The following is a 14090-nucleotide window of genomic DNA, read 5'->3' on the forward strand; positions in this document are numbered from 1 at the left end:
GGTCCCACACTACTGAAGCATATTCAAGTAAAGACCGCACACAAGTTTCGTAAGCCAATTTTTTTATGTGTGCAGGGGCAGTTTTTAGCTTTCTTCGTAAAACCCATAGCTTTCGAAATGCAGATGTAGAAATATTATTAATGTGAGCCGACCATTTTAACTTATTGTAGCGTGTGTTTGTCAATACTCCCAGAGCAACTTAATCCCGGTGGCTTTCTTACTATTGCTAGTAGGTATAGCGGGGCAGGACGTTTCTTGTGGCGCTCGACGTTTCTGTGCAGGCGCGAGCAAGAGCGGATGCGAGAGAGAAATTCTTACTTGGGGCCTTTGCTGCTTGAATAAGTGACTCTGCCTAGGCACTACAAAGGAGGTTTCTTGGCACGTGTTGCATAATTGTCCCCTAGACATGCCGGCATTACGGCGTGCAGTCGTGTTTGTTTATGCTCCGCCACTCCTGCCCATGCGGTGTGGCATTGGGCATGGGCGCCCCGTTTGGTGATCACTGTTTCTGAAGGGGCGAGGTTCTGACAGATGTTGTATAAGTCATGGGTAGCTTTTTTTGTCGTAACAAAAGATTGTATTTTTAACAAGCACTGCTCCAGGAAGGCACAAGTAACCAGCTAATGGAGGCCTCAGGGGAGCACCCAAGGGGTAGTGGGACGCACCAAAGTTAGAAGCAGGGCGGCCCATGAGTTGGGGCCGTGCAGGCCTTGGCGAGCCCCAACCCAAAGACCAGTCCGGTTTCTAGCTTTGATGTCCCCGTTGCCGCTTTGGTGTCCTGGAGGAGCCGCCAATAATGCGAAATAATGACACGTTGTTACCACTAGTAAAAACGTAGTTGAACAAATATAATTACACCCAGCCGCCAACTTTAATAAACACAACCGTTTATTAATCTCACTGGTAATTGACAGTAATGCAAGATCGGCGTCACGCTGAACTTGGCAATATCGACAGGTGGTGGTCACTAAAGCACCAAATTATCTTCGAATCAGTCCATCAAAAACATGTTTTGTTTCATGGCCTTCAAACAACAATTCCGCCTACTACAGGTGTGTCACTAAGTCATCATAGGCTACCAATATCTGACAGCGTTACAATTTTGGGTGTCATTTTAGAAAAGCTAATAAATACGCATGGTTACGTCGCTTCTAAAATAAATTTCATTTTGTACTCACTTTATCATCAAAACATGCAGCTATTTTAAACCTCATATTCCTCGCTCATTGCATATCATTGTTACATACATTGCCATTTATCAGAACCTAAGCAGAAGCTGCGCAGACGAGGTGGCGCGCATGAGCACATCTCGATGGGCACTCGGCGTTCCTATCAACTAAGAATTTGTGCATCTTCCACATTGCTGCAACAAGCCAGTGATTTTACTCCTTAGCGCCAACGTTAGATCCATTGTTTACTTAGTTATCTACACAATACTGCAGGCAGCAATGCTGCCCAAGGAGGAGAGGGATTACAAAAGATGCTTTTTCAATATATTTTCACATGAAACATGGATATGCATTCAACAATACATTCTGGTAAATGATTCCATTCTTCACTCCTAAGTGGAAAAAATGATTTCTGAAAGATTTTAGTGCTTGCAAAGTATGACTGGACTACTTTAGAATGAAAAATACGCGGCGACCTTTGTAGAGCATGGGCAATATATGTGGCATCCATTACAGGAAGTACCCCGGCGTAAAACACTTTCGAGTTACAATGCACTTTTTGTATGTAGCCACTATTCACCAGTCATGCAGGCGGAGGACAAAGCCAGTCCGCACCACGCAGCATGGTCAGACTGGATCGTACGAGCGCGAGGACGCACGCGGGCCCTGTCGGGCACAGAGCAAACGCTGCGCAATATGCACTACATCTGCGTGTAGCTGCGGTCTGCTACGTAGCGCAGATACAGCAGGGTACCCCGACAAGTCCACTGGCTCAGCGCTGTGCTGCTCGCTCACGACAAGCGCGTTTGGCTTACGTTTGGCGCGTCGGAGCTGCCAAAATCGGGGGCCGTGGCGTCTACAATACCATCCAAAATCGCATGTGAACTGCGCGCCACTGTTACATACAGAAGGCGGTGCCTTGTGAGCACGCCCCGCTCTGTCGTAACCTTGGCAGTGAAAGGCATTGAAGGAGGAGCGGAAGCACCGCGAACGCCGCGTTTGATTGCCAATAAATCCACTTCAGGTGAAACGAATCGAAGTACTTTTCGCGACAAAGTGTTTATTCAATAGCCTATTTTAAGTTTTAAGGCTTTTTTCCACTTCGATAAACATGCAAGTGGAACAGGGCCCGCTTAGGTGCCTCCGAATTCGTAAATGTTACGTAATATTGGTAGAGTTGACATATACACTAACAGCTTGTGACAAAAACCAAGGAAGTGTATTTGAATTAACAGAAAGCAATCACTTACCCCTTTTCCTTGGAGATCATTGTTAAGTCCGTCCACTTTTGCTTGGGTGGCCGTCAGGAGCCGTTTTACTCAAATCCGGAATGTCCAGCCAGCTGTCATCTTCCGCTGAAAAAACATGGTGAGACGTATTTAAGCCGGGACATACCTAAATAGCAATGACGTATGCCTGATCTTAATGAAATGGGCAAGACGAGACGCTGTATAAGTAATATTCGCAATCTGGGCATAAACGCAATGGGGTTGAAATAAACAGTGACATACGAACAACACTTATGACGTGAAAGTCGTACCAGTGAGTCAGGTTTACTGCACTCAATATAATGGTAGAACAAAATGCTTGCTTGTAGAACACGTACAGGAAGTGTACGCAGAAAACCGGCAGCACGCGTTGGGATGTGGCTGAGATGTGGCCTTGTCAGAAAAACATAAAAGACATACACCGTAGGTGTTTTGTTTCACGACAGTTGTTTATGAGCTGTCACTTTAAAAATTCCGAGGAGTAACTTTGTAAAGAATGTAAGACAAAGTATGCTGCACGTGGAGTCCCTGCGTGGTTGTGATTCAGACTGATTATTCGCCTAGCGATGCCCGCGGCGTCGACAGCGATATCCCGCGGCACTGGGCCTTTAGCGTACATGACAGAAGTGTGGCACAAAGACGACCCAAAAAGCTCGTGTCAACATTTACGCCGCATCGCCTGTGCGCAATGATCTATGGATGCCGTAACTAGGCACGACCCCCCACAAATAGAGTGAGGGAGCTGCCGCGGTTGTCTCCGTGCTCAATGCAGCAGCAAGGACAGCGAAGGGAGCAGGCAGAGAGAATGTTAGCGAAGAAATAGAGAGAAAGCTGGCAGTCCTGCGACATACAACGCTAGCTAACCCACAATGGCGCCAAAGCGTGCACTCAACGCCGAGGAGACGAAGGCTCGCAGAAAGCGTCGTGCGGAGCAGCCAGGGTAACATTGCACGCCACCATCAAGACTGTCGTATGTAGTCAATAGGTCACCGCCAATCAACGCAAACAGCAGACAAAGCTTCGCTTACATTGATTCCCTCATTGCGTGGGATATGCATATTTTTACCTTCCATACCTAAATTTTAATTGTGCGAAGCAATAACAATCAAAACTTTATTGGCCCGGCTGTGCAGTGTGTCCGGGGTCGGCCCACGAAAGACGCCACATTTTTCAACGGTATCGTGATTCTCACTCCATCTGGACGCTTTTTTCCTGTAAATTCCCATACGCGGCTGCTATTGGCCAATAGGTGACGCCTATTGTCAACAAGAGTGTTTGGATCAGTGCGTTTCTTCCTACTTTTATTGTGCATATTTTTTTACAAAGTTCAATAAGCAGGTAGAGTGTGTAAGCGCGACTGGACGAGGACGTAGAAAGAAACAGTCCAGCCTAGTCGCGCTTACACACTCTACCATGGATTCTAACCAACTAGCCCACCAACGTGTTTTGGTCAATAGGCAGGCTGAAGTAAGGGAAGATGTGCTTTTGCGTTTCTATGATAATTACGCGCTTCCGGAAGAAGCAGACTATCGTCTGCTCACGCCCGGCCGTGGTAAGCCTACATAGGGATTAAAGTTTGGCCACCCTGCTTACCGATGTCGTAGCCCTCGGGTCTCGCTAATTTCGACTGCTTTTGAACGCTCAACTAGCCTCGAAACAAGCGAAACACAAGGTCTGATCGCAAGCACACTTACCCGCGCGCGTTCACTATTATAACCATTCCCGGATGGACGCGTTCGCCTCTTCAAAAATTGCGCTGGTTGGATGCGGCTAGTGTACGTCGGTCAAGCTTGGGAAGGACACAGCTGGTCCGCGTCACCTACTGGAGCGTCTTAGCCCGAGCGCGCATTGAAGCCTTGTCGTGCACAAAGGAGACGCTGCGCAACGCGCGCTACCGTTGCAATTTGCATGTCGCCGCGGTCGGCAACGTAGCGCTGATACCGCAGCCGCCGCGGGATTCCCCGACGAATCCGCTAGCACAGCCCAGTGCGGCTCGCTCTGGACTTTGGCTTACGTTCCGCGCGTCGCAGGCGCCAGCCACAATCGGAAATGGTGGCGTCTACGTTAACCCCCGCAACCAAATTTCAACTGCGTGCAACGGTGACATTGAGAAGGCCGGTACGTTATAGGGACGCCCCGCTCCGCCGCACCTTTCGCAGTGCAAGGCATTGAAGAAGGAGCGGAAGCAGGGCTAAGGCAGTGTTTGAGTGCCAATAAGCTCCTTCATCATAGCAATAGTACTATGGAGGGCCTTTAGTTCTCTCGCCTGCACCTCTGACCGCAGGCTCCGCCCCTTAAAGGTATCTCTGCGGTATAACACCATGACGGATGCGGAGGATTGGAATCCCCAGCAACGATGATGCTGTTACGCTTCGTTATGTCTAAGCTTTTGCGGAACAGGGCCCCGAAACGCTGCCGCTCTCCCGGCGAACTGCATAGGTTTAGGGCACAGAGGCTGCGCTCACTTTTCGTGGTTGGTGTTAATTTCAATGAGGACGTGTTCTCTGTGACAGGCCGCGACATCATGAACGAAAAAGTCGCAGTTTTGCACAAAAGTCGGAGCAGCAATTGCGATAGCGAATTAATATACATAGCTATATGAAGTAAGGATAGTAGATTTATCGGCCGTATAAACTTGTAAACACTGGCTTACCAACTATACCTTAAGAAGCACGGTGTCAGACGTTTTTTTTTTCTTGTTTTCATGTCGCGTTACATTCGCAGTTTCATTTTCTTTTCTTTATTTCGCTTGAAAGTCGACCGTCCCGTTACAATCGTGGTAGTGATACCACGATTGTACATTCGACCGAGTTGGAGATGATGGCCATGAATTTTCTGAGCTTTCTACAATAACGGGGAGAGAATCTGTCAGCTGTTCAGCGTCGTGTCTGCCCATCCCCTTACGGGGACGAGATAGGAATCTGCAAGCTAACGTTGGAACTCACCATAGTACTGAAAAGCTGAATCATTTGGGATGTAAACACTTGAGCTAGACCCTCCGACAGGCTCGACATTAATCGTTCCATGTCTCTGGTCGCCGCTTTTTCGACCGCTACCGCAGTAGCATCGGAAAGGGTTGAGCCTGCACCACCGGTGTAAGATATACACTCTCTATACTCCGTTTCAGACATCAGGGGCAACGCTCTGCTAGCTACGCATGAAGTTCGCTGACGATAACGTATCACTACGCGCTTTGCCTCCGTGCCTCGCTGCGCGTCAAAGGGGTATGCTCGCACGAGCTTGCACGTGAGGCAAAAATCAAAAAGAAACGCAACGAAAAACAAATTGAGCTAAAACAACGCATGGGATAACCGTATACGACAGTTTGTTCCTGAGGATTAAAACGTTTTCCGTACAACGCTCAGCCTGTACAAAGAACAGCTACGCACAATTACGATCAAGAATACAGCGTCGCACACGAGCGTCTGAGAGGACGACGCATTGTGGTTAATTGGCGGAGACACTTCTTCCGGCCAACACGGCATTTTTTCTTTTTACTTCAATATCATTGTAAGGTTATGCTGCATCACGCCATTGGCTATCAACCAGATGGCGTAATCACACCTGACCAACGACCAGGGAAATGCTAAGTCCCTCGTGCTTGGAAATTAAATCACGGAAAGAACCGATGCCGTTTCGACACTTTCCGTTTGCACTGGAGTAACATTTTGAACTGGCGATGCGCCTTGTTTCTTCATCCGTCGAACAGTAGCTGGTGTCCCTTGGTACGGCTGCAAGTTTTGTTCCGTGCCAGACAATTTCTGAAGACGCCAAGTACCTGCCACAAGCCGTCACAACTGTAACATGGGCCGATTTGATGCGTAGAAAAACGAGCGATTTTCATTCGGCCGATTGCACCTGGTTCGAACGCCGTCCTGCTGACGCGTCGCGCAGGCGTTCGACAACGCTCGGCCACCTCGAGTACGCCGGTCCATCCTGCCGGGCGGGAGGCCATGGCCATGTTTACCTGAACGCCGTGCCGCCGAACCGCCATCTTGCGACGCTCCGACGGGTTGAACACTCTCGGCGTCGCCCAACGCTTGGTTGGCGTTCTGCGTCGCCTCCAATTCTCGGCCGATTTCTTCGGCTTTATCTAAGGTCAAATGTTCTCAGTGAGCCAAAAACTTGGATATGTGGGTTGGCAATTCCATTAATTATTTGATCTCGGATCCGGTCGTCGTACGCAGCATAGAATTTGGAAGCGAGCTATTTTTTCCTTGAGGGCCGTGACGTGTTCCCTGAAACGCTCAAACGGCAGTTGCTTGGGCTTCTGAACAGATGTCTCTGTGCCAGGAGTTTGCCGAGAATAACCGATTCAAGAGCTTCAGCAGCTCCTCGTACTTGCTCGTCGTGGCCGTTGCCTCCGTAGTCGACGTACTGGGCGTCTGGGCCGCATTTCGTCATCCCGTTGCAGCGGTAGTTGTCGGCTGTGTCTCAGCCTGTTCTGCCGCGTCGTATTTCATTTAGCCTTCCCTGCCCAAAACGCTGATGAGAGCCGACGCTCGACACTCGTCCTCCCATCCACTCCCGCCCGCCGCTTTAATGTGTGCCTGGAAATTTCGCTTCCATCTGTACCAAGGAATCAGAGGAGGGCCAGGTAAGTCGAGGACAAGAGGAAGGTTTAAAAAGACGCCATTCTGTAGCGTTGCAAGCAGAAGTCTACGGCTAGGGAATCCGAAGGAAGCAGGCAATAGGCGTCTCCGAAGATGACCACAGACGAAGAAGGGCCGACGCCAGCTGCAGCATTCGCAGAAGCTCCGAAGGCATGCGAGGAATGAGTATGGGAGCGAAGTAGATAAGTAAAATTGTCACTTACGGCATTTGAGACAGCAGGTTCTTCTAAATCCTCGTCGCCATTCTGTACCGTCGCACCCAATGCCGGTCGACGGAGGGGCCTCGCGTTCGAGAGGACGACGCAGTGAAGTTGGCGGAGACGCCTGTTCCAGGTGAGAGAGCCTGCATAGGAGCCTGGCCAACATGGCGTTTATTCGACTTGTATAGCATTTTAAAGGCACGTTGCGTCATGCCATTGGCTATCACACAAGTGGCGTGGTCACAGCTCATTGGTGGCTCTCAGGTGGCGTGATCACACCTCATTGGCCTATTGAATTCATACAAACGCACAGACATGGAGGTTGTGGCTCCATCATGCCATCGCTGCAGATAATAGTAGCGAGTGCTACTTATGACACCAGAGCGCAGCACGAGTCAAGCAAGAACATCAATTTCTAAGGGCGGACGCAGCCACTGCGAAACGCAACTCTAGACTCCACGGCGTTGCACTTGATTTTCCGAGACGGAGCATAGGTGAGGACACTCACGAGACGCTCTCGACGCGATCAAGTAGCAACAACGCGCGTCCACCGGCCCGGTGACGGCAGCGGATACCTATCGACGGGACGACGCCTAATTATTGCCAAGAATCAAGCTCAAACCACCCAACAACTACACAAACGCCCCAGAGTTGCAGCGCTTACCTTGAAATGCTGTCCTTGATGAAGCGTCGAGCCTATACAGACAGGAGTAGAAGGGTCCTGGAACAGGAGCACCGAACAGACGAATGGTTGGTTGCGGCAACGGGGGCTTACCTCGAGGGCTCGTTCCACGCGCCCGTGCCAGCGCGAGGTACGATCTACTAGATGTATATGTAGAGCCTAGATGTTAGCGATGATGATGATGATGATGATGATGATGATGATGATGACGACGATGAAGCTTCAATTAATGGCACAAACCCAATGGGGTGATAGGCCACGAACCGGGTGGTACTATGATTGAAAAATGAAATAAATTAGTTAATAAATCAGTGATTAAATAAATAGTAAAAAAGCAAAATAAATGAATAATCGAAGAAAAGAAATAAACCGATAGTAAACGAAATAAAGTGGTGTATAATGAGGTAGTCACCACTGAGTAGATAGGGATATAGTAACGCAAGCCTTTTAATAAAATACATAAAGGATAAACGTAAAAATGAGCAAGTAAAATTTCGAATAATTATATTATTAATATAGCTGCGAATTTGTGTGTTTACTTTGAATTTTTTTTATTTATAGCTTACTCAAGGAGAAATATATCAGTCATGGCAAACTCGAAATATTAATAAGGCAACCTTTTTGTGTCACAGAGGAAATTCTAACTGGCTCGGCAAGCGTTCCTGTGGCTGTATCCTGATACCGTTGCTGCAAGTGAAGATATAACAGTATTGCATGAAAACCGTCCTAGATTTCGAAGGGGAAGTTATGAACGTCGTTTTCGATGAGTAGAAAACCGCCGACACGACAATAAAAAAATGGCTGTGGCTTAGGTGAGGTTAAGCCCAGGATGCGAAGCATACTAGCCTTTATTTTAGTTGTTGAACCACTGTTTAGCCTGGTGAACTGCTGTTGCTTGGCTATATTTGGTTCGGCTAGACGAAGAAACAACTCTTGCATTACTGCTTCGCCTTCAAGAGTGGAACGCGACAGCGTTCCCGTCGACCCGCCAAGGGGTGTAGGACAATGGGCTACAGGGCAGCGACTACGCGCCCCGCATTGGACGCGGTGAGCGTCGAGCAAAGCAGCGTTCGGCGCGGCAACGAAATGTGCGCCTGAGCAAGAGACGCACGCCTTAGAAACAGCTCGTTTCTAAGGCAACACCGCATTCACTAGAGGCGCTTTTGTACCGCTTTGAAGCATCGTACTCGTGGCTCAGCGACGCGTCTTGGCTACCGAAGAGGAAGGACGTGTTATCATGTGCTCCGAAGGAGCGGTGTTGGCGGCCGCGAACGGCCGCGGTAACAGGAATGCTGTTTTTGAAGACGAGGATTATCAGGTGATTTTGCCGCACTTGCCTACCGGTCGAATCGTCCTTAATACTGTTTTTTTACACGCGGACGTCCGTGGAAGACCGTACAAGGTTGAGGATTTCCGTGACGCTCTGGTTCGTCTGGAACTGCTCCCCGAAGTAGTTGCTTTGGGGGCGTATCAGATGAATCACGTGTGGGCGGTCATGATGAAGACGACTGAAGCCACAAAGAAACTGCTTGCTATCCGGAGCATCATTGTCAAAGAACGGCGCTGTATTGTCGTTGACCCCACCAATCAAGGCGTGCGCTTGAAGTTACACTGGATGCTGCCAAACGTGTCAGATGAAGACATCAGACAAGCTCTTGCCCCATACGGAACGGTTACGGAAGCGGCGAAAGAACGGTGGCGTGTTCAAGGGATTTTGGACAAGGGCTCAACGACGCGGTCGGTGACCCTGCAGCTTAAGGCAGGCACTACAGTGGACGATATTCCGCACCAGCTACGCATAGCAGGGGAGCTCGTCCTTGCCGTCATTCCGGGCCGCGCCCCTCTTTGCCTGCGGTGCCATACAACTGGTCATATTCGCCGGGACTGTCGAGTTCCACGCTGCGAGGTCTGCCGCCGCTTCGGCCATGAACGATCTCAGTGCGTCAAGACATACGCCGTCGTCGCAGGACCAACGAGAAGAGAAGAAGAAGTATCTGAACACCTCATGGATGAGGCTGAAGTTGAAGATATTTCTCCGGTTAAGAGCGACAAGGTTGGCAACACGGTCACACAGAAGCAGCCTCTCCACCCCAAAAACTTGTGCCCAGACAAGAAAACCAACGACGAGGCTGATACTCGGAAAAAGACTGAAAACGAGGCGCCTGAAAACCAGAGTTCCGAGACAGAACAGAGTGATGTCCCCTCGAAGTCGTCGCCTGCCACTACGTGTGCGGAGGCGTCTGCTACGACTGACGTCGACATGTCAGCAGCCACTAGCATGCCTGCGAAGCGGGCACACGAGGAAACGATCGGCGTAACCGAGACCTCTGGAGCAACGACATGCAGCGAACCACCTACAAAGGCGACTCATCTGCGACGTACGCCTTTCAAGCCGAGGCCCAACGTCCAAGTCGAGCGGAGACCCGAGACGGGGCCGCCCCCGTAGCGGCTTCGTTTCGGGTAGTGCAACCTAGATTTGGCCACTACGTGTGATACCGCCAGCTTGACTGGCGGAGCCATGTACAACAGAATAGAGGACACCACTTTGTGCATAGTGCATGGGTCGCTCAAGGTAAGCGCTATGCGACCCGATTGTTCTTGCTCATAATGGAGGCCGCAATTAACACCGCGATTCGTATTGCCACGCTAAATGTCCGAGGACTAAGCACGAGGCGGCGGCAATATCAATTGAGTCGTATCTTCCTGGAAAACAATCTCGACATAATCGCAGTTCAGGAAACCAAGATAGCGAGTCAGGAGCAAACGGATCGCATGGTGCAACAATTTGTTCCCCGTTACAATGTATGCGTCTGTCATGCGGCCGGCACATCGGGGGGCTGCGCTATTTTTTTGCGCAATAGCCTAAATATAAGTGTAGAAGCAGTCACAGTGTGTGAAACGGGACGCCTGGTTGTTGTCGATTTTACCTTGAATGAAGTTTTCTGGCGAGTTATCTGTATTTACGCCCCTAATAGAGAGAGCGAGAGACAGTCTTTTTTTGAACGAGTTGAGGATTATTTAAAGACCGATAAGCTTTTGGTTTTACTTGGCGATTTCAACTGTGTTTGTTTTCCAGAGGATCGCGTGAAAAAACTGCCGCTGAATGACCGTAGTGCACTGCTATTGAACAATCTTGTCAGTGAATACAACCTGGAAGACGTCGGCTATGTGTTGTACGACCACAGTGTTCCGCGTTTTACTCATTTTCAAGGACTTAGCCATGCTCGGCTAGATAGAGCTTATGTGTCACTGGAACTGGTTCCGTTATGTAAAACGTACGAGAACAACCAAGTCTCTTTTAGTGACCACAGTTTGGTTGCCTTCACAATAGGAACAAAAGAACGAAAAACAAACTTCTCGTGGGATTTGTGGAAATTTAACGATAAGTTACTCAACGATGACTGTTTCGTAAATGACATTAAAGAAAAACTTGGACGATTGATTGTAGCTGATGAGAAATATGTAGTAACCATGTGGGAAGATTTTAAAAATAAAGTGAAGATGAGTGCTATAGAAAGGGCAACTAAACTGAAACAAGAAGAAAAACGGAAAGAAAAAGCCCTGAGGAGTAAACTCGAATTTCTACTGAATGTAGAAAGCACAGAACCTGGCCAAGTCATGAAGGAAATCAAGAAAGTTAAAAGCCAGTTAGAAATCATCGATACAGAGAAGTACCGTGGTGCCATGATAAGATCCCGTGCAGAAAGATTGTGGCAAGGGGAAACACCGAATAAACGTGCGCTAAGTGACGAGAAAGCTTACGCTCGCCGCAGTGATATAAAACAGATAAGCTACAATGACGAAGTAACGAGTGACCGCAGGACCATTGAACGCGCCTTTGTTGAACACTATAGAGACCTATTTGGCGAAAGAAAAACTGATCTGGGTGGCTTCATAAGCCACTTCCTGCACTTTATGCCACGATTGGAAGAAAGCGTTAAACAAGGCCTCGAAGCGTCTATAACTGTGCGTGAAGTTGAGGCTGCTATAGAAGAACTAGGCTCAGGAAAGGCACCTGGGCCGGATGGATTAAGTGCAGCTTTCTACAAAACATTTAAAGCAGAAATAGCACCAATTATGAAGGAATTTTTAGTGCAGTCCTACAAAAACAACCGAATACCCGCGTCATTCCGAACAGCTCAGATGGTCCTGATACCAAAATCTGACGATCCTGTAAAGCGCTTGTCTGTTGCATCGTACCGCCCCATTAGCCTTGCGAACACTGACTATAAAATTTTTATGAAAATACTGGCGAAAAGGTTACAGAGCGTAATAAAAATTTTAGTTGGAACCCACCAAACGTGTGGGATTAAAGGGCGCACAATAACTACCAATGTACACGTCGCCAGGAGCATTCTAGAATGCGTCGATGCTTTCGAGGGTAAAGTTGCAATGTTGCAGCTAGACCTGGAGAAGGCATTTGACCGTGTGGCTCATGATATTCTCTTCGAGATTTTAGAATACACGAACATAGGATCAGTGATTATTGATGGCTTAAAAATGGTGTACACAGATTGCAGCACACGGCTAATTATTAACAAGAGTCTCACGAGAAGCGTCAATGTCTGCTCATCTCTGAAACAGGGGTGCCCAATTTCGTCATTGCTTTTCGCAATATACCTGGAGCCTTTTTGCTTAGCCATTAAAGAGAACGAGAAAATAAGAGGTTTCAAATTACAGCAAAGTGAAGTGAAAGTGCTTTCCTATGCAGACGATCTAGCAGTGTTTTGCGATGACTATGACAGTGTCAGCGAAGTGGTAACTCTGGCGAAAACTTATTGTGAAAAAACAGGTAGTGCCATAAACTGGGATAAGTGCATCGGGTTTTGGCATGGCGCGTGGCAAAGCAAACCACGCAGTTTCGCAAAGATACAGTGGGTGACCACGCCTGTGAGATATCTTGGCGTGCCGCTTGAGCATTACAAAGACAGTAAGCAGTTCTGGGAACAGGAAACACAGACGGCGAAGGAACAAGCGCTGGCATGGCAAGGGCGCAATCTCTCAATGTTCGCGCGCTCCACTGTGTGCAACATTTTTCTGGTTGCAAAAATATGGTACATACTACAAGTGCTATTCATGTCGCGAGTGAATGTACAAAAACTGCATCGAGTGTTTGCTGTGTTCATTTGGAACTCAACCTGGGAACGCTGCAGCCGCTCTAATCTGTTCAGATCAGTTCGCAGCGGTGGTCTTGGACTATCACACCTATTTGTACGCCAGATTGTATCGCGGTTTATGTTCTTGCGGAACCACAGTGATCCATTTTTGCGCACCATGACACAAGTGCGATTAGGTAATCTGTTACCTGACTTCCTTGTCTCGTGTTCGACTGTTCACTCCCCTCCAGTGAAAGGTTTCCTTCAGGAAGTAGTGCTATCTTTCCGTATGCTTAGTGTTCGATTCTCGCTAGAATATTTAAGTTCCGTCAAAAGAAAGAAATTGTACCATGATATGATAGACTCATTAATGCCAGTTCCAATGTATAGGCTAGCATACTATGGAGGTTCAGGCGATGATGTCCTCAAAAGGGTCAAAAGAATGCCTGTGAAACCATCGGTAAAATCATTCTTCTTCAAACTCCACACAAATACCTTGCCTGTAAAGACTTGGCTGGCCGACAAGGGAATATATGTGCCGTGGACCACCGATTGTATAAAGTGTAAAAAACCAGAGACTGTCGATCACGTCTTCATTGATTGTTGGGATCCCTTTTTTCATTGGGACATCTTACAACGAACATTAAAGAAAGCATTACCAATAACCCCACGTGGTATCAGATACTTAGACACAGGCAATAACGATATTCCATATGACCTTATTATGCTGCTGAGCCTCCATAGTATATGGTCCACAAGAATGTCGGTATGTCATGCTGATGTGAATGCCCATTCTGTACGAGAAAACTTTATTGAAAGTGTCGTCTACATGCGTGAAGTGTACAAAGCCCAGAAAGAACCGCCCGATTGGTTGCCGCTGTTCGATGAGTTGGCGAAATTCAAGCGATATTAATTTCAGAGAGTCAGCATAAGCTAAGCTGATTCTCTTTTAACAATGTATTCGCATGGCATTTCTGTGACAAGGAAATAAAGAAAAAAAAAAGTACTCGTGGCTCAGTGGTAGCGTCTCCGTCCCACACTCCGGAGACCCTGGTTCGATTC

The 14090-nt window shown here is 48.2% G+C and overlaps 1 protein-coding gene and 1 long non-coding RNA gene across 3 annotated transcripts in view; one reads left to right on the forward strand and one right to left on the reverse strand.

Annotated features, from left to right (window-relative positions):
* LOC139056205 (uncharacterized) overlaps positions 1 to 8185 on the reverse strand; it is a 28083-nt gene extending 19898 nt beyond the window's left edge. Inside the window, exons 1-3 of one of the 2 annotated variants that reach the window (XR_011512212.1) lie at positions 7915 to 8185; positions 7254 to 7405; positions 2420 to 2524 (exon numbers count right to left, since the gene is read on the reverse strand). This is a non-coding gene — a long non-coding RNA (uncharacterized lncRNA). Of the gene's footprint in view, positions 1 to 2419; positions 2525 to 7253 lie in introns of both variants that reach the window. The other variant, XR_011512211.1, reaches the window with a different exon arrangement.
* Positions 8186 to 9079: 894 nt separating this feature from the next.
* Positions 9080 to 14025, forward strand: LOC139056206 (uncharacterized). Its single transcript, XM_070534231.1, has one exon. The coding sequence runs from the start codon at positions 9170 to 9172 to the stop codon at positions 10376 to 10378; it is 1209 nt and encodes a 402-aa protein (XP_070390332.1). The 5' UTR covers positions 9080 to 9169; the 3' UTR covers positions 10379 to 14025.
* Positions 14026 to 14090: the final 65 nt, after the last annotated feature.

The sequence above is a fragment of the Dermacentor albipictus genome, chromosome 2 (genome assembly GCF_038994185.2).
Source record: "Dermacentor albipictus isolate Rhodes 1998 colony chromosome 2, USDA_Dalb.pri_finalv2, whole genome shotgun sequence".
Classification (NCBI taxonomy): Eukaryota; Metazoa; Arthropoda; class Arachnida; order Ixodida; family Ixodidae; genus Dermacentor; species Dermacentor albipictus.

Excerpts from the sequence above, each read along its gene's own strand:
- LOC139056206 (XM_070534231.1), top strand. The coding sequence starts at position 9,170 with ATGTGCTCCGAAGGAGCGGTGTTGGCGGCCGCGAACGGCCGCGGTAAC.